The sequence below is a fragment of the Neopsephotus bourkii genome, unplaced genomic scaffold (assembly GCF_033783945.1).
Source record: "Neopsephotus bourkii isolate Nb327-2 ecotype Australia unplaced genomic scaffold, CSIRO-AGI_Nbou_v1 NB_1634, whole genome shotgun sequence".
In the NCBI taxonomy this organism is placed as follows: domain Eukaryota; kingdom Metazoa; phylum Chordata; class Aves; order Psittaciformes; family Psittacidae; genus Neopsephotus; species Neopsephotus bourkii.
Genome location: NW_026902109.1, coordinates 7,547,679 through 7,566,798, shown reverse-complemented (window position 1 = coordinate 7,566,798; position 19,120 = coordinate 7,547,679). Strand labels below are relative to the sequence as shown.

General features: G+C 39.5%; 1 protein-coding gene across 1 annotated transcript; it reads right to left on the bottom strand.

The window, feature by feature from the left end:
* Nucleotides 1–6,387: 6,387 nt before the first annotated feature.
* Nucleotides 6,388–17,787, bottom strand: LOC133223399 (protein FAM13A-like). Its single transcript, XM_061374074.1, has 6 exons — nucleotides 17,167–17,787; nucleotides 14,374–14,539; nucleotides 13,966–14,175; nucleotides 11,986–12,173; nucleotides 6,773–6,858; nucleotides 6,388–6,443 (listed from the first exon to the last, which is right to left on the bottom strand). Exons 1-4 carry the CDS (start codon nucleotides 17,194–17,196, stop codon nucleotides 11,986–11,988), a joined length of 594 nt encoding a protein of 197 aa, XP_061230058.1. The 5' UTR covers nucleotides 17,197–17,787; the 3' UTR covers nucleotides 6,388–6,443; nucleotides 6,773–6,858.
* Nucleotides 17,788–19,120: the final 1,333 nt, after the last annotated feature.

Genomic DNA, 19,120 nt, shown 5'->3' with positions numbered 1-19,120 from the left:
GGATCAAATAACATCAGTCCCTCAAACATTTGCTTGTCCTACCAGCTTACAGAAAAATTCAGTCATAGAATCATAGAATGGCTTGGGTTAGAAGGGACCTTAAAGATCATTTGGTTCCAATCCCTATACCATGGGCAGGGACGCTTTCCACAATACCAGGTTGCTCAAAGCCCTGTCCAACCTGGTCTAGAACACTTAGCATGATCACCTCCAGGCACAGCTGACTGCCCCACCATTTGGCAGAACAGCTTAGACCTCCACTATTTCTTTAATAGCCAGAATCCCCATACGCACATCTGTAGTCCTATGGGAACAGGGGCACATCTAATTAAAGCAGATGGTCAGTGAAAATTCAAAGGTCAGAATCAAAGCTCTTGCCAGAACCTCAGCTTCAAGCACACATTTAAATTACCAGCCCCATAAACCAACCCATACATGCAAAGCTAAACAGCAATGTTTGTTTAAATTAAAAATGGTCTTTGAACTGACTACAAATGCATTTGGAAAAAAAGCATATATGGAGTATGAAGGTGTTGTGTTTAGATGTTCTTACTAAAACTTTCTCAAACATCACGTTGGTTTTTTCCATAACACTTCACAGGTTTTTTCTGCTTATTCCTCCCCATATTTTCCACATACATTGCTGTTGGTTTTTTTTTTTTTAATACATATTTTTTTTGAAGTGTCAGTAAATCAGGACAACTTGGACTAAATTTTTTGTAACCATGAACATGTGTAGCACACAAATTCACCATACATTTCCTTTCATTTCTAATGGGTTTATCTCAATTCATTTTTATTTTTATTACAGCCATATTTTATCCCTTTCCTTTTTCATAGCAAAATAAAAAGGTACCCACTATTTAGAGTTTGATAGTTCTGGAAAGTATTTAGCAGAAATGCTGACTCATGAATATGCATTTCCTTTTTACTTGAAACAAAGAAATTAAATTCTGCGGACTCTGCTCTACAGCAAAACCCCAAATAAACTGGGAGAAAGTGAAACTGTAACATACTTGCAGGATTCAGTCAAGCCTTTCTGCATGCAACTGCAAAAAGTACTACCCTTATTCTTCTCTCAATTTATGTTATGTTATGTTTGCATATTTGTTAGAATAGGTAAAATAAACTAAACAGTAAACAAAGCAGCCTAGGAATTGCCTGGAAGGTGGGTAGGAGATGCAGCTTGAGGGGAATCTTTGCATTCAGAACTTGCCTATTAAATTCAGTGTTGCACAGCTCTGTAACTAGGTATAATTAAATGAACTACAACAAACTACAGTTACATGAAAAGTGGGATCATATTTCAATTTTTTTTTTTCTGACACTGAAATGAGTTTTTCATGTTGTATTTTACTCAACATTTCTTGCCTGCTTTTATGAATACATTTCCCACTCCCATCCCTAAACCTTGCATGAAATGAAAAACCACTAAGGGTTTAAAATAATACCCTTCTTTTTTTGCCACTACTATTACAGCCATTGACAAGTAAAAAGGCTGAAATATTTTGATGCTTATATAACACAAACCTTTCAGTAAAATACTTCTAATTTCCCAAAGGATGATTTTCCTATCAAAGACTTCACTTCTGACGTTGTTTTTTTAAAAAAGCCCTGCTCGTCAGTAAACAAATAAAATTGCTCGTGCACGCTAAAGAAAATAAAAAAACCAAAAGTGGTATGTGATTTTCTTGGTGGTCCTGCTGTGAGGTGACACAAGCATAAAATACAAAAGCCTTGCATTTCATAATGGTTTGGAGATGAGTTCATACCCTTCCTTCATGCCTCTCTGATATCAGTCCATTATCTGAGGAAGGAACAGGCTGATGTTCTGATACATTACAAAAATAGACATGAAATACCTAATTTGAAGATAGGTACTCAGAACATGTTTGAGTTCAAGCTCTGAAGTGAGAGAAAACAATGCTGACACCAAGTGGATGAAAACACTTCTGGCTCCATCCTATTGCAACCATGAGACACATGAAATCCCAGAGCTGCAAGTCTTAGGTTTAGGTGTTGTGGTGAATTTTTTAAGCATCAGAGAGGACCCACAGATCCTCTGAAAGCAGAAATCTGTGTACTCCTAATGTGTAAACTAGCTGATTAATTATAGTTCTCTTCCTTGTAGTGCAGCTGATCTTAGTAAGCAGAGCAAATGGCTGATGCTCTGAAAATACCAGCTATTACTCTCCTTCACAAATGGCAGATAAAAGTCCTTAATCTGTAACCTATATAATTCAGTGGGCCTGACTGGCTATGACAGGAGCTTTTAATATGCCCTGTTCACAGAAAAACTAAAAACAGGCATTCAGAGACTGAGAAGTAACAAAGATGAGTCTCCACTGATACGGTTTCTGTACAGCCTGCAAGACACATTTTCCAAGCCAGAAAAGGCCTGTATCAGTGACCTGTTTGAGAAAAAGCTTCCCCTCTCACACACTTTTTATCATTATTGAATGACAGTGATCGGTGTAATCAGCCAGTGTGTTTGCCTGAATTCTGTATTTGTGTTACTGATTGCAGGAAAAAAATCCCAGGATTTCAGTTTGACCAGCTCTCCTCTTCTGCCCTCAAGCTGCTTGTTACAGTAAAACACAGAAGATTCTGTGTTTCATGTCACACAGAGCACACTCTCTCCTGCAAATATGGTCTCCTCTTGCAAGCCTTCCCCAGAGAAAAAAGTAAATTACAAAAATATACACATTGAGAGGAGAAGGAAAAGAGCAGAGAGCAACAAACTCCATTAGCTCATAGAAAGGGGTTGAAGTCCCTGCCTACACTACAGCAGTTTTTACCAAATTCTTATACCTATAGTCAGTAAAATATTCTGCACTGCTTACCTGAAAAAAAATCCTTACAATCTATAACCAACAGTTTTTGTGGGATGTAGCTCCTATTCTGATCTTCAACGTATGGCATTTTTTTATCTGGTCTTCTGTTTTGGGCAGTACTCAAATATAAAATTGAAACATACTATTTAATAAGCCCATGTATTTTTGTGGACTGGGAAGCAATATGAAGAAGCCTTTCTATAACATAACAGCAATCCCTACAGAAATATTGACAAATCTCCTGGCAGTTCACATGGTATACACAGAATTTGCTATGTTCACATCTAAATCCAACTAAAAATTATCATTTCTAAGCAAAGAATTTACATGAAAGAAATTAATGAAGACCTATGCCAGTTAAATTTAGGAAAAGCTGTTAATAGCAACAAGTAAGAATTGGAACTATATTCCATTATCCAAGAAAAATTATTTTTACAAGACAGTTTCATCTAGCCTGGAAATTTCAGTTTAGTAGTTCATAAGATAATGTCTGTTTGGTTGTCCATTCATTTTGAAAGGTTTCAGCTAATTCCACAAGCACAGAATTATCAAAGGAAAATATCAGTTAAATTATTGTTGTCCTCCAAATTGAGGACAGCTCATAGTTCTTTATTATGGCAACTTCAGATGAGAGACAAGTACCACATCTTTTTCACAGAACGGGGTTAATGCCAACATGCCCATTTCCTCTTTCAAAAAGGCTGAAAATCAGAGATTAACAAACTTCTCCAGACCACAAAAGCCTTCCCAACAAAACCATAATTTGAGTAGATAAAGTCTTCATGACATATTTAGTTTCACTGTTACAACCAACTCCAAACCACATTTCAGTTTCAGAAATTCATTCTGAGGTGTCTGTGGTCAGCCTGCAGGTTTAAGATACTGTCCAGCTCTCATTCCCCAGTCTGCTGGATCTCTGCAATTGCTTTATAATGGGGTTCCATGATTGTAAGGAGTAGCTGCATGAGATCCAATCAATAGGCAGTGCCTGCAGCCTTGCTGTTATATAGTGAAGTGTTCATAAAAAGGACGCAGGAATTTAAAAAAAAAACCCCTACCAAACAAAAAACAAACAAAAAAAAAACAAACAAACAAAAAAAAAAAACAACAAGAAATGAAACTCATTTCCTCAGGATGTATGCTTTTCTTCTAATGAATCCCATGCTTTAATGGAAATACATGCAGTGGCTTGAATGTACCCACAAAGGCACGATTCTGTTTATTTCCAAGACAAAGGTAGTGTGCATAATTCAGGAATGATTTATTTATGGCTTCTACACAAAAAAAAGAGATATGAAAAAACACACTCTTGGACTAGAAGCAAAAAAAAGTTCTATAGTCAAATTTGACCTAGAACATAAGATTCAGCAATGATGAGGGCAAACATGACAAATTGCTATTAGCAAGGTTTGGTTCATAATTTAATTACACTATAAAAGTTAAGCTAATCTTGCACACATCCATCACAGATAGTGATATGCTTCAAGTTAAATACAGTTATGTAAGAGAGGCCTCAGGTCAAAACAAACATCACAGTGTCTAACTTCTTTCTGAAGAATGATTTAAGCCAAACAGGAAAATCAGTTTAGTACCAGTGCAGTTTGCAAGCTAATTAAGTAGGTTAAAAATAAAAAAATAAAAAAAAGATACCCCAACAACAATAGGGAAAAAAAAAATCACAGGAATTAAGCAGTCCAAATGTTAGTATCTCTGTAAATGCTTCAAGATATTTCATGAGAAACAGCCAGTAAAAGCAAGTTTAACTTCCAGGAAGCAGCAAGGATCTGAGCCAGATTTGCCATTTTACTTTTTGCTTGCTTTGCTGGAACTAGAATATACACTTTTTACAGGTTTAGCTTGTAAACCTAACTCTGATGTTTCCAGTTTAATAGACTTTGAGCAATTGTTGTGTTATGAAAGATGAAGGATACCTATCCAATGTGCTGGGTTTCCTGTCAGAAATTACAAAAACAAGATCAACCACAGAATACTGAATTCCCTTCTCACCCACAGATGGGATTTCTTTCATAAGCTTACCTCAGAGCAGGAGAGTGCTCATGGCTATGCCTTGTCTGAGGTTTTATTAAAGAACTTGAAAGGACATTTTCAGCAGAATTCTTTCCCACATCACCACAATCCCAGGCAGACTGTGACATTTTACTGAATTGCAGGGAGTGAATTTGCTTCTAAAACAAAAGCGCTGGAATAGGAAGCCAGGTTTTCTGCCTTCTCTAATACCTTTCCAATTTTCTTTAGCTGCCAATGCTGTTTCTAATTTTGCAGGCAGAAGCAGATACAATAGGATAGCTAATACTTGGTCCTTGCGTGCTCATTTGAGTACATATTGCAGGAATGCTCAAAGGTGGCAGTGACACGGGACACCTTCAGAGAGTAACGTTTGTGCTCCAACACTGTGCTTGTGTAAAACAACCCTAGATTTACATTCTGGGACATGTCCTGTGACACAGCAAGACTATTTCAGGAACAGCCTTGTATCAGTGCATTTTGTTCTCTGTACTTACAGCTGTACAGGATTTATTTCAAAAGAGAGTTTCCAAGGAGCATTACAGTCTTAATATTCAGTTTAAGATATGTAATATGCTCTAAATACTGAATTTGCCTTTGTATTAGAAGTCTGCTGGTTTTCCTTAACAGTGATACTTGGAGAAGGAAGACAGGAAATCAAGGAGTTGCAAACATAAGCAACATGATCCCTGGTTACGTGCAATGCAAATCTCTTTCATAATCCTTCATTTGATTTGGCATACTGCTATCAATCTAGTCACAAACCACGAGGATGTGTGGTAACTGCATGGTGCAGTATTAAACTGTAAGCTTTGCTACATTTTCTTCATGTCTTTTTCTGAAAACCAAGTTCAATTTAGGCAGCAATGATACCTCAGATCACAAACTGAAAACAAGACTTATACCAACCCTATTCCTAAACCAGCATTTGTCTTCCTATCATATTTTTTCCACCAGGAGGTTTTTAACAAAAAAGGCAAGAAAGGAGTCAAGGTATTAGATCCATTCTAGACAGAATATGTTCAGGGAGAGCTGAAACTACGCAGCAAGTTCTGCAAAGTTAAGAGATTTTTCACCTTTCTGATTTTGCTTTCCTGCATTGCCGATGTAAAATGAAACACACACACAAAATAAGAAGTGCTTCGCTTGAGGAAAAATCCAGTGTCTTTGATCTAAAAAACCTTGGCATTACGATATTTAAAGTGGAACAACTTGAGATTTTATTGTTGGCCTTTTATTTTTTTTTTATTTCTTTCTTTTTGTTTCAAAATCCTAATCTTAAGCACTCATGTTTCTTCTCTTAGGCATATGATGAATATTTACATTGCTGGCAACAAGCTACAGTCATTAAATACACTAGGTATAAACAATTATGTTCTCATTTCTAAGTTCCAAACTAATGAAGTAGTTTTGATCACTTGCTGAATCAATCCACATAACTTTCTTACCTGAAGGCCATCTGCTTGTCTCTGTGAGAAACAAGAGTTCCAGTCAACAAAAAGCATCTCATGGTGTTGAAGTAAATACAGCAGGAGGCCATTGTAAAGTCTCTGTTCTTCACAAGCCAAGGGACTGACAGGGATCCTAAGGGAAGAAGAGACAGATTAAGTTTAGGAGCTCTCAGATCAGGGGCTAATGTTGAGACACATAGGAACCCCCCCATTACTCAAGATAATTCAGCAAAGCAGCCAGCTGGGTGACTTGACAAAGCGGAATTCCAGCCTCATTTCCAACAAGCCTCCCAGTGACAGACCTCCAGTTTGCTGCAACAGTTCGCAACCTTTGAGTAGCAAATGAAACATGAAACTTTGAGCAGCACAGAAAAATAGCTAGAACAGAAACTGAGAAATCAAGTTTATAAAATCAAGGATCAAGAGGATCATAGAAAGCCCCAGAAATCTGCAATAACTCACTGGCACTGGAGCTGGAAGAGAGTAGGTTTGCTCTAGTTTAGTTTATGAAGGTGAACTTTGATGGCTAGAATGTCTTATTACCAGAACTGCTTAGAAAAAAAACAAACATAGGTAAAAATTGTTTTAATATTTTTATGTATTTTTAATAAATAGAAGTGGAATTTGTACTATCCACTTAAGTAGAATAAGCTGGAACAATTCAGCTACAGTGAAGGCATTTTTTTTATATGGAAGTCTAATTTCATTCCCTGAAGAAACTGTGTATTCCCCACTTAACTATTTAGAAGCCTGCAAGACATTTACATAAATGCTGTCACCATAATCCAGCTTCTCCAGCCATATTGCACCAACTCATTTCCACCCAGCACAACAGTAATATTTAAGCAATAAATTCATAAACTCTGGAGACTGACGTGGAGACATAAACACACCAGTCTTCTGTTTGCAGTACATTCATTTTTCGGGATTTTAAAGTACAAATATACATACTGGGCCCAGTCAAAATTCTTTCATTCACATTCTTCTTTTGTAAACTTACTGCTGTTTCTGTAAGAACTTGAGTTTGGGCTCTTTTTGAAAGAGGATGGTTTAAGCAGAGTTATAGCCAGGTACAACGCAGACAGATTTACAGGGTGAACTACTGTCTCATCACTTCTTTCTTTAAGACTGGCTAATAGTTCTACTTCCTGGATCCCTATTCTTCTCAGGACAGACTCAGTTTCTCCACAAAAAGCAAGCTGTCACGTAAAACCTCACTTACCAATCAACAGCCTTTCTTGCATACAACAATCCTAAGAGATTATTCATTATTTACCCAAACATCAACACCCTCAACTCACAGGTCACACAAGCAGGTATTTTAGTCTTTTGCCTTCTTTTTCAGCATCATTGTTTAACTTAGACATATTTTCCCAAATCCATTTCTACCAGCTGTTAACTCCTCACTAGCAAGTAGCACTGCACAAGCTGTTCATTAAGATAAACAGTTCTAACTCTACTTTTGGGTCCCACATTCCCTTACTAGGAGCCTGTTTTGTGCACCCAGTTATCATTTCATCTTAAAATAAATCTAAGCAATGCTCTGGGATGTCAAACTCCAGCTGGCTCCAAATATCAATGCTCATCTGCAGATGTCCAGGAGTGGCAACAGGTGTGTATTCCAAATATAGAGTATACATTTTTAGTTTTCTCTGTAGCCACCTTCCATGATGACTTTCAATTAATTTCATAAAATAATCACTTCCTGCCTCTTCAGATATTTCTACTGCTAGCAAAAACTATATTATCAGACTGGCAATAGGGCAACCATGTTTACACACTCCTAAACCTGGGAACATGTAGCTCTGTAGTCAGTTGGAGTGCAAATCAAACACAGGAGAACACTCACTACAAATAAGAAACCATTAAGACTTGATCATCAGGAGTCACATACTGGTTTCCTGGAACCTAAACCTTTCAAAGTTGCTTTGCCACAAAGTAGAAGCTAGAAAATCCATACAGTCCCTTGCCTTGCATTTGCTCCGGAGATGTGCCAAGGTTCCCTGCTGTTGGAGGCTTGCTATAAATTTGCTACAAGAGAAAGAATGAGTCAAAGCGAGTAGAAGCAAACAGCTGGTTGTTTAGAATCCCTTGTACACTCATGCCAGAACTACTTACTGAGGTTAGTAGCAAACATCTCTTTACCAAGATGAGGTGCAAACAGAGTATTTACAGAAATTTAACATCAGTTAATCTCTGATAAAAGCAAAACAACACATTCTCCTCAGGATTTACAGAGACTAGCAGGACATGAAACAGCTCACAAGAAGGATGATGAATAGCAACAGAAATAAATAGTTCAGGGCATAATCATAAAGATAACAACAGAAGTTGGTAGAAGAGTGGAGCCTAGCAACGAAAGTCTAGGGAGTAGCCAGCCTGATACTTGACTGATGAGTTCAGTTTTTGGTTCCCTTGCCTAGAAGTAGATAAGGACATGAAAGCTGCACCATGCAGATGTTAAAATTCAAGTCTCAGAAGAAAGAGATGCCAGAGTCAAAAATCTAGAAGAAAAGTAACATGAAAGGTACTGACGGAGCAACTTAACAGCAGTGAAGATAGCATAACTCAATCTCATGGGCAAAATGTAGCACAAGGGAGGAAGTCCAGTAGAAGAAATCAGGAGCTGGTTCACAAAGGAGGCTAAGGTAAAATTTTACTCAGTTATGCTTTTACTGAAACCTACCTTTTTTCTTACTCTCACTTTGGGTCCTACCACCCTGAACAGGGTAGAAGCATATAATAACATAACAGAATTCTTCTAATATGAAGGTGATTTAGTCAAATATTCGATATAAGCAGCACTAAATTAAGGGACTGCAAGAGAAGAGACAGCTTATTTAAGTTCACTTTTCACACAGTGATACTAGTTTCCTAGCATTTAGGAGTTTCCTGTGACCATGTAACTAGACTTCCAATATAATACCTGTGCTAAGGCTTATATTTTTGTGTTGCTACTACCATATTTACTAATTGTGAAGTGTATGCAGTTTATGCTTGCAAGATATAATGAGCAGCAAGTTTTATATTCTAATTTTATGCCCCCAGGGTCCATATGTGCTCTTGTGTACCAACTATTAAATATTCCAACTCGGTCACTCCAGTGAAGCTATAGGCATGACAGGTCTCTACAAATAAAAGCACACCAGATTGACAGGTGATATACAGAACTTACAAATAGATCAAAAGTTTAAAGTAAAAAGGCTTATAAACAACCTAGTTTACTTGTTTAATATCAAAGAAGAAAGAAGTAATTGCACAAAAATGCAGATTTCCAGAATACATGCACAACAGTTTTAAAAACTGCAATGAATCAGCACCATAAGTCTAGCTGACGTTATATCCAGAATATTATTTCCAACAACTGCATAGGATATACACTTCTGCAGATTAGATCTGGAGTTGTTTTTTCCATGACCTTCGCATTCTGACTGAACAAACATAGCAAGTACCCGACGTGTTTCACTTTCCAGTGAGTCTAAACTCTGGCTGCAAAATGTTTCATAATGCAGTAAATAATTGCACTAATTCTTGCTCTGAAAGACATAAAGCATATTTATGACTTTATTCCATGTGTGAGCAGACATGGGTTGCCACATTAAACTAACTTGAATTCTGCTGTTTTACGGGACAATAAAAACGGCTTATTTCTAATCATTCAAGGCCTCAGGTCACTCAGCAGGAAGCGGTAGAGCAATCTGACAGAGAGAAAATGCCAGCTGCCATGCTCTCCCCTTCACCCAACTATCAAAAAAAAAAAAAGTGATTTTTTCATAATCCTAGGAGGTAACTCTCCAAGGACAGCACAAGTTACACACTTTAAAAAAAATGAGCTCCAGACTTACTGGTTTCTCTCCCACAGCTGGTAGGATCAGAATGACTAAAAAGCTGGAGTTAATGTTCATAGGGCAGACTTCTATTTATGGTAGCTGTGTTGTCTTGACAAGTCACTGGTAGGGAAACCCGATGCTGTTTTCAAGGTTTCTCTGACAGATCATTGCCACATGCATTTAGTTTAGCACTAAGTGTACTCAAAAAAAAACCAATCAAATCAAACAGAAGGGTATGCTCACAAGCAACTGGACCATCTCCCAAAACAGAGTGGGATGCTTAAAAACTGAAATAGTGCATCAATCTATAAGGGAGCCTACTGCATTCTTATGTGTAGATACAGAAATCAGTGGGTGCACATTCAGGTAATTTAGAAATTGAGGTAAAACAATAAAATATTCTTGCATGTGTGTGCATGCACAGAAGTCCAAGGTGATGGCAAAGGGGGTCTGTTGGCAGAACAGTGACAGCACAGTCGAGTTAGTGTGGGTGTTAAGGGTCAGTCAGATTTTTTGTGAAGGCCTTCTGGCATCAGCATTTTACCTGCTTATAAGTATCACCAACAGCTAACTCTGACACTGGGAAGTAAGCCTCATCTGCCTACACTCCTTTACTAACTTTAGCATGCAGATACTAAAGAACTTAGGGAATGACTGTAGAATTACTTTGTTCCATCACTGAATATCCCCCATGGTGAAGCTTGTTCTCACTAGAGTGAATGGCATAACTCCTACTACTCTACATGCTGTTGGATTCTTCTCCCTAGCTGTACTTTTTCTAAAATAAGTGTACTTTTCCTTATATCACCTGCAAAGGCTATATGCTGATACATCTGCTGATAAGTCTATAGAGCGGGTAAACAGACACAGAGACACCTATGGAAACAGCAGCAAAAAGTACAGTTCCCCAACACAAAGCCTGTCATTGATTTCTAATACTTTTGGTACCAAATTACCTGAATATATCTTCTTAACTTACTTTGCTTGCCATAAAAAAAAAAAATATGAAAAGTAACACGTCTTTTTTACTGAACAGAAAATACTAATTGTTAATATATACATTTTGCAAAGTGGCATTGGCTTATCATTCACATTAAACTGGAACACCTGTGAGCCACTAAAGGGTTTACAAATTGTAAGACAGACATAAACATTTAAATATCCTCTAGTATCAACATGGTAGATAAAGAACTAAATCATTTCAGCTTCACTGGAGAATCCTCTATTATCAGATCACTCAAGACTGCTCTTCCTCACCACCTTGACTTGCAAGATGCATGCCCTCCCACCTTTCTTTTTTAGCACCTAGTTATGTGTTCTTTCACCATCATCCCAAAATACACCTTCTCCAGCTTCAGCCAGGAACTCATTGCTTTTGAGCTCATGTGGCCTCTGTTCGGATGTCGATTTGCATTTTAGTCATTCTGCAAGGACAGAATGAGTTACTTCTCTTTCTTGATAGAAGAGATTCCTTTCTCTGATATCAAACGCTATTTCAAGACCAAAGTCAGCCTTACCTTTTCAGAATCAAGGTTAACATCTAAATAACCTCTACACTCGGAACTGAACTTGCCTAAGAAAATAGTAGTTCTCATTAAACAGCTCTCCATCTCTCATGCCTCTTGTCTTCAGATGGTTTCTTACTGGAGGCTGGACCTGTACAGTCAGTACCTGACAGGATGAAGATGGTCAGCCATCTCAGAATTGTTACCTCCACGCATAACACACTATATAAACATTTAACTTTCCAAATATTCCACTGATTACTGGACATATAGTTATGACAGAAAGCCTAATTTTAAAGTGTCATCTAGCAGTCCTAATAAAGGTAGCTAAATAGAGTACTCACTTGAACAGAGCGGGTCCAAACACAACAGCTAAGTTTTCCAGAGTCATGAAATTCACTGCACTGTGTGTTGCTACCTTTAACAGGAAAGCAGACAGGAACTGAAGAAGGTTCTGATGAGCTTTGGGTAGGCAGTTGAGCAATTGTCTCAGGTTCTGTATGCATTCTGTTGTGTGAATTTTGTGCTCTGGGGAGGAAAACAAAAGTGACACAGATATTCCTAAAAATAACACATTTTCATCATAGACATTTTTATTGATCTGAGAAAGAGGGAAGGTTTTAAAATACATTAGAGCAAAATAATAAATAATTATGTCCTAAACAAGAATTTGTACACTAAATTTTAAAAACAATTTTCATATATCAATATTTAAGTACCATGGATTTTCCAGATACTGATTATTATATAGACTGTTTCTGCTATTCTTCCTGTGATGACAGAATCATCTGGTACTGGCTGCTTTTTAAATGGAATCGCAGGCAGTAGGCATTTACCTGAATCCTTAAAAGTACCTTTAAGGATGACATAATATTGTCAGCCTTGATTATCCCTAGAGATTTTATGCATGCTGTATGAGTCTCATTAAGAGGAATAAGAAACTGTACCCTTTCAGCCCCACATTATCTTCACTTCCTGACTAACTGGTACTCTCAGTCTCAAAAATTTTTTGCTCTATAAATATGCAACAGTAGTTACACAAGAGATGTTTAAAATCTAAACTGGGGATACTTAGCATTTTCTAGGTTCTCATTCTTCAAGTAAGAGTTACAAAACAGAAAATGGGTTCACAAACATCTTTATTTGATCAGCAGTTCAGAATTAGTATGATAAAGTCTCCTGGTTATTTAGGACCAAGATGACAGTACTGCTCAAAAATTGGCATCTGATGCTCAATTCTGCCATACGTCACCAGCACACATCAGTGTAGCTCTGACATTGTGAATCAAAAATCATGCTCTAAAGGTCAATCTTAGCCCTAAAACCAAACATTTCATGGAGGCACCCATGGTGCTCAACTTATTAATGAGATATATGGAGAAGGGAATGAAGTAAAAAATAATTAGAATTAGAATTATAATAAAAAAAAAAAAAAGAAATACCAGCAAAACTGTTCAGGGCAGTCAAAAGAAGGTGATGGCAAAAAAGCATAAATCATTCAACACGGACTTGCATAGGTCATGAAAGTGACTTTTTTTCCTTTTTGTTTTTTTGTTGGTTTGTTGGTTTTTTTTTAGTAAAATACATACATAAAACTTGGCATTTAGCAGATGAAGTTTGAACAAAAGCAACCTGCATTCTAACTCACAAAACCCACTTATTTGTATGCATATTTGTACGCAAATATCTGCAAGAAATAGCTCTAAAATCATTAGGCAGAATTATCTGAACACATTAGCTCAGCTATTATAAACATGAGTAGGGAACTAGACAGTGTATTATTGTAGGCACTTATTTTGGCTTTGCATTTTGAATACTTTATGCTGCTCCACACACTGCTGTCCAAGCAGACTCTAAGAAAACTAGTAAAAAGTCCTAAATAGGAACAGGGATGTACAAAAAGGCTTCTGAACATAGGAAGGTTAAATAGAGAAAGAGGCTCTATCTTGGAAAAGACTGAAGTGAGGCAGTGGCTATACAAAGCAGCATGCATTATGATGGTGATTTGATTAAAAATAAAAACATTATCCCAGCAACAGTTATCAACTTTAAAAAGAAGGCATGCAGAAGATGTCCTTTCTCAATAAATACAGGATTGGATTTCAGAATGACTTGCCACAAGATGCTGGGGAGTCTGAAAGCCATAATGAATTTAAAAAATAAAGGTTCTAGACAAGTTCAGGGAAGATTGGTCCATCAGAAACAAACATCAGTCTCAGGTTAAGGAAACTTAAACCCTTGTTTACAGGAAGGTGCAATGAACACATTATCTGTCACTGCCAAAGAAAGGACAGAAGCTTGGAATGTGCCTGTTCTTTACCTTGGAAAGTGTTTAACAAGCCAGAACAGATGTTGTCTGGAAAAACAGCCACTGGCAGTTCTTTCAGAAAGAGTTTCAGGAGACTGGCAACAGAATCAACATCTCCATCAGTAACAAGGTCTACTTTTTCTCCTTGATTGTATTTCTGCTTCAATTCCTTGATTTTATTTACTGAGCCACTGATTCGAAATATACCAACATGCTCAAGGCCTGTTTAAGAAGAAATATGAAACAGTAAGCAATGGCTGTATTACCATACCTGTCTGGTGAAAACTGAATCTCAAAAAGAAAGAGCTCCTCTAAAAAAAAACATAATAATTGTAAAAATATACTTCAGCAGTTACAGCTGAAAAATACAGTTTAAACAAAGAGTAACAGTTTTCAGAAACCAAACAAAGATGAACTTACCAAATGCTTCCAGGTACTCCACCATCTGTGTCACAAGAAGAGGAACTCCATATTGCGTTGCATCCTGTATGAGGGTTTCCAGAGGAACACCAAACGTGCTTCTTTCTCTGAGATCTGGTGAGACTTTACTTGTTGTGTGCCTCACTTGAATAGAAGATAAAGATTTCTGGGGAATAAAAAGAGGCAAGTGATAAGCAGAAATGGCTTTTATTATTTTAAGGGCTAAGGGTCTTAGGTAAAGGTAAGGTAAAGGTAAAGGTAAGGGTCTTAACCTTAGGTAAAATTACTGTCCTCATTATAGCATCTTAGTACAGATTCTACTTCTACTGCATGTTCTTAAAATACTAATATTTTTCTTCTGTACAGCTGAGGCAGGGCCTGCAATGGCATAAATCTTAACAAAACACCTTTATACTTACATTCAGAGAAAATGGGGCTTCAGGTCAAGGCAGATGCCCTGCTTAAGACAGGAAGGAGTTGCAAAAACCCTGCCTCAAGAGCCCCAGCACTTAGGAAAAAGGCTGACCGAGGGCTGGTGCACAGCCTTCCAGCCATGTGAAATGTGCAAATTTGTACCCAACTCACCAAGATAAAACATGCAAGATTCATAAAGAAGCCAGAATGGGAATTTATGCAGCAGCCACGGCATGAGCCTGGTAAATGGTTCCCATCTGCTCACCTGGTTATTCCAAATTTCTTATCGCAGTAGCAAATGCAAAAACACATAAGAAGTCATGAACAACCTGCACTCAAGAGCTGCTTTGTCACCTTGTTCAGACAGAGGCTGCCCAGTACACTTGCTATCACACAGGTGCCTGCACTAGGGTCTGCAGCAGGGTTCAGGGGCCTCTGTGAGGGAAGGGGGCTGCCCTGAGCAGGGCATGGAGATTCTGGTTGGTTCTAGAAGCTTCCACTGCCAGGCCTGCTGAGCCCCTCAGCCCTGCAGGTGGTGCCTCAGAGAGATGCATGCAAGAGAGAAGGAAATGCAGCGGGGCCATGAGGAGCCCTTGCTCTCCTATACCCTTTCTCTCCTCTTACACCCCTCTGCTTTGCCTTATAAAGGGGTGACATTACTCACTGTGCTATGTTTTAGAATCATAGAATAGTTAGGGTTGGAAAGGAGATTAAGATCAAGTTCCAACCCCCCTGCCATGGGCAGGGACACCTCACTCTAAACCATATTACCCAAGGCCTCTTCCAACTTGGCCTTGAACACTGCCAGGGATGAAGCATTCACAACCTCCCTGGGCAACCCATTCCAGTGCCTCACCACCCTAACAGGAAAGAATTTCCTCCTTATATCCAATCTAAACTTCCCCTGTTTAAGTTTTAACCCATTACTCCTTGTCCTACCACTACAGTCCCTAATGAAGAGTCCCTCCCCAGCATCCCTATAGGCCCCCTTCAGATACTGGAAGGCTGCTATGAGGTCTCCACGCAGCCTTCTCTTCTCCAGGCTGAACAGCCCCAACTTTCTCAGCCTATCATCATACGGGAGGTGCTCCAGTCCCCTGATCATTCTCGTGGACCTCCTCTGGACTTGTTCCAACAGTTCCATGTCCTTTTTATGTTGAGGACACCAGAACTGTACACAATACTCCAGGTGAAGTCTCACAAGAGCAGAATAAAGGGGCAGGATCACCTCCTTCGACCTGCTGGTCATGCTCCTTTTGATGCAGCCCAGGATACGGTTGGCTTTCTCGGCTGCAAGCGCACACTGCTGGCTCATGTTCATTTTCTCATCGACCAGCACCCCCAAGTCCTTCTCCTCTGAATCTCTTCTCTGCCCAGCCTGTAGCTGTGCCTGGGATTGCTCCGACCCAGGTGTAGGACCTTGCACTTGGCATGGTTAAACTTCATGAGGGAAAAACTTCATCAGCCCACCTCACAAGCGTGTCAGGGTCCCTCTGGATGGCATTCCTTCCCTCCAGTGTATCAACCGAACCACACAGCTTGGTGTCATCGGCAAACTTGCTGAGGGCGCACTCAATCCCACTCTCCATGTCAGCGACGAAGATGTTAAACAAGACCAGTCCCAACACCGATCCCTGAGGGACACCTCTCGTTACTGGTCTCCAGATTTTTTGCCCTCATTTTCCTACCAGGCAGGCTATGCTTGCAATCACAAAGCAGAGGACCTGTTTCCACCATGCCATGAGAACAGAAGTCCAAACCAGGAACACCTGGATTTACCAGTTCTGTGTCAGGAATAGTAAAACAGTACCTGCATATCATTTTAAGGGGGGATTTTACTATACTGTAGCTTTATCCCAACACATTCTAAAACTAGGCTCTTAAATGTTTTTGTTACTATGTTTTCTGAAGGAAAAAGGAAAGACTTCCTCATCGATTTGTAGCTGAACCACTATAGAAAAGCTATTTTTCAGCTTAAAAATATCTATCCCTTAAGTAAAGGCCCAAGCCAGAGCTTGAGGAGGCCACGTCCAGCAGTGCTGCTGTGGTGAACACACACAAACATGCACTGAAACCCTTAGACCCATTTCACTCTTAGAACATGATGTTAATGCTGAAGCCATAATTACCTAAAAGGAACTAATATCATATTTTATAGCATTTTTATAGCATATTTTATAACATATTTTATAGCATTGTTAATATATAAGCTGCGAAGTCTTAAAAAAAGTCTCTACAGTATTTATGATATATTACTCTAAATATCTCCTCTTTCCCTCTTCAGATGCAGCAGCTGGGTTGGGGGAAGAAGTACAGCCTTCTCAGAAAGAAAAAAAGATCTAAGAAAGGACTCAAGAAGCCAGATTTAAGTTCACTTACACAGATTGAAAGGGAAGCACTTGTTCCCATATTAGACTGCAGGAGTGTCAATATTTCAGCTGTGCTGTTCAGACGACACCATCACCTTTCTTCCTTTCACAAACCCAAGCAGTCTAGCCAAAGCTGTTCCTCGGTAATTAACTTACTGTAGCATAATTGCTAGGCATCATCTTAATCAGTAGTTTCACTCCAGATTTTGTCAAAGGTAGAAATTCAGTGCTAGCAGAGGTGGATTCCTTGTAACCAGCACTTGCTTCCAGAGAAACACTGCACAAGCTAATATATGTGTTACCATCAGATGTTTCCATGGACCCAACACACACAAAAGCACAGCTTCCTGGAGCATGCTGACTGTGTGCTTGATATTTACTTCTGAGTGGGATTTTTCAAGACAGGTTTGCAGATATTCATAGTACCTGCTGTCCATTCTGCCTGCTAGCAGCAGTTAAGTAAAATATTTTGAGATGACTTGCAGTGTATGCGTATTACAGATACACATTTATATAACACCTGCACAGTCGTTTGGTAAACACACAAGCAAGGATCTATTCAGCCTTTGAAATATAGTAGATGTAGATGCTGTTAAGCCCAACATCTTCTATTATAATACTTTCAGATACAAAGCCTCTGCTAGGACTGCTGGTTCAAAATAGATGGCAATTCCCTCTTCCTTAATAAAGAGAATATCACTTTAAAATAGCACAGATTTTTAGCCCACTTACCTCTCCCCAAGTTCCCACAATGAGGTCTGGCAATGCTATGGTTTAAGGCTTTTTTGTCTACCTGGCATGAGAAGAGACCTCACAAAGGTGACAACCTTGTTCTCAACTTAGGTTATGCCAACCCACACATGGGCAGAACATGGCTAAATCCCTAGTGAGTAGAGTTCACGGCTGAGCAAAAATTCTTCACTGCTGCCCCCAGGTCTGTGCTTTCTAGCCCTCAGAAAATGACGCATTCACCCTCCTGTGCACCAGAAGTGGCTGGCTGACTTGTCTGGCCCAACGGGCATTTGACCCTGTCATGGTTTAAGCCACGACATGTGTTTTCTCCAAGATACACGGGCCATTCCCACACCACAGCTGACTCTCCTCAAGCCCATTTTGGCCAGTGCAATGTAGCCACTGAGAGGGGACACCACATACAACCCATGGCTACCTGCTAGTGCCTGTCTTTCCCCATCCCTGGCAGAGGCAGCCTTGTCTCATCACTGCAGATGTGCTGCACCTGGGCCCATCACCACAGCTGTGGCTGCTTGAGGGACCCTGTCCCTGTCCTGACCCTTCTAGCACTGCCACCTTACGGAATTAGCCACTTCATGGTTAAGCCTGTTCACAGCTGTTGGGCCCACAGGCAATGTTGAGGCTGATGGCACTGTCCCCCCCAGCACTGCTCTGTATAAAAGTGACTGCTAAAAAAGAGAAGAGAATGTGCTGGGCCTGTGATTGTCACCTGTCAGAGCAGTATGGTGTCCAGCACTCATATCTGAGAGGATACAGAGGGCATTTTTTTCTGCAACATCCCCTCCTCTCCTGCATTCAGCTCCTCTGCCCTGCCACCATTGCCCTCCAGCCACCATACCCAGTGCTTTCCCGCCCTCTGTGCCTCACATACTTCATCACTGTGTTTGCAAGGCAGCTGGAGCAGGAGCTGGGTCCCTTTGAGACAGACAAAAGTACAAGGCACTCAGAGCCACAAGCATCCCAGCTTCCCATGCCCATGGGCTGGCAGCAATTTGCTCTCTGCAGAGTAACATCTCACAAAAAGGCCTGTGCAAAAAAAATCCCAAAATTAAAAACCAAACCCCATCTCTCTAACTCTGCTGCCCACCCAGAGCACATTTCCACCTTCCATCTTACTAGATGTCACAGGAATCATCCTGATGACATATCACTCTCCCCTGCTTCAGCTGAGCATGTGAACTCAAGGCAACACATTTTAAAGCAACAAATTC

Coding starts and splice junctions, on each gene's coding strand:
- LOC133223399 (XM_061374074.1), bottom strand. CDS start 17,196: ATGGGAACAAGTGCTTCCCTTTCAATCTGT. Junction 14,540..17,166: donor GTGCTTCCCTTTCAATCTGT/GTAAGTGAACTT, acceptor TTTATTCCCCAG/AAATCTTTATCTTCTATTCA. Junction 14,176..14,373: donor GGAGTACCTGGAAGCATTTG/GTAAGTTCATCT, acceptor CTTCTTAAACAG/GCCTTGAGCATGTTGGTATA.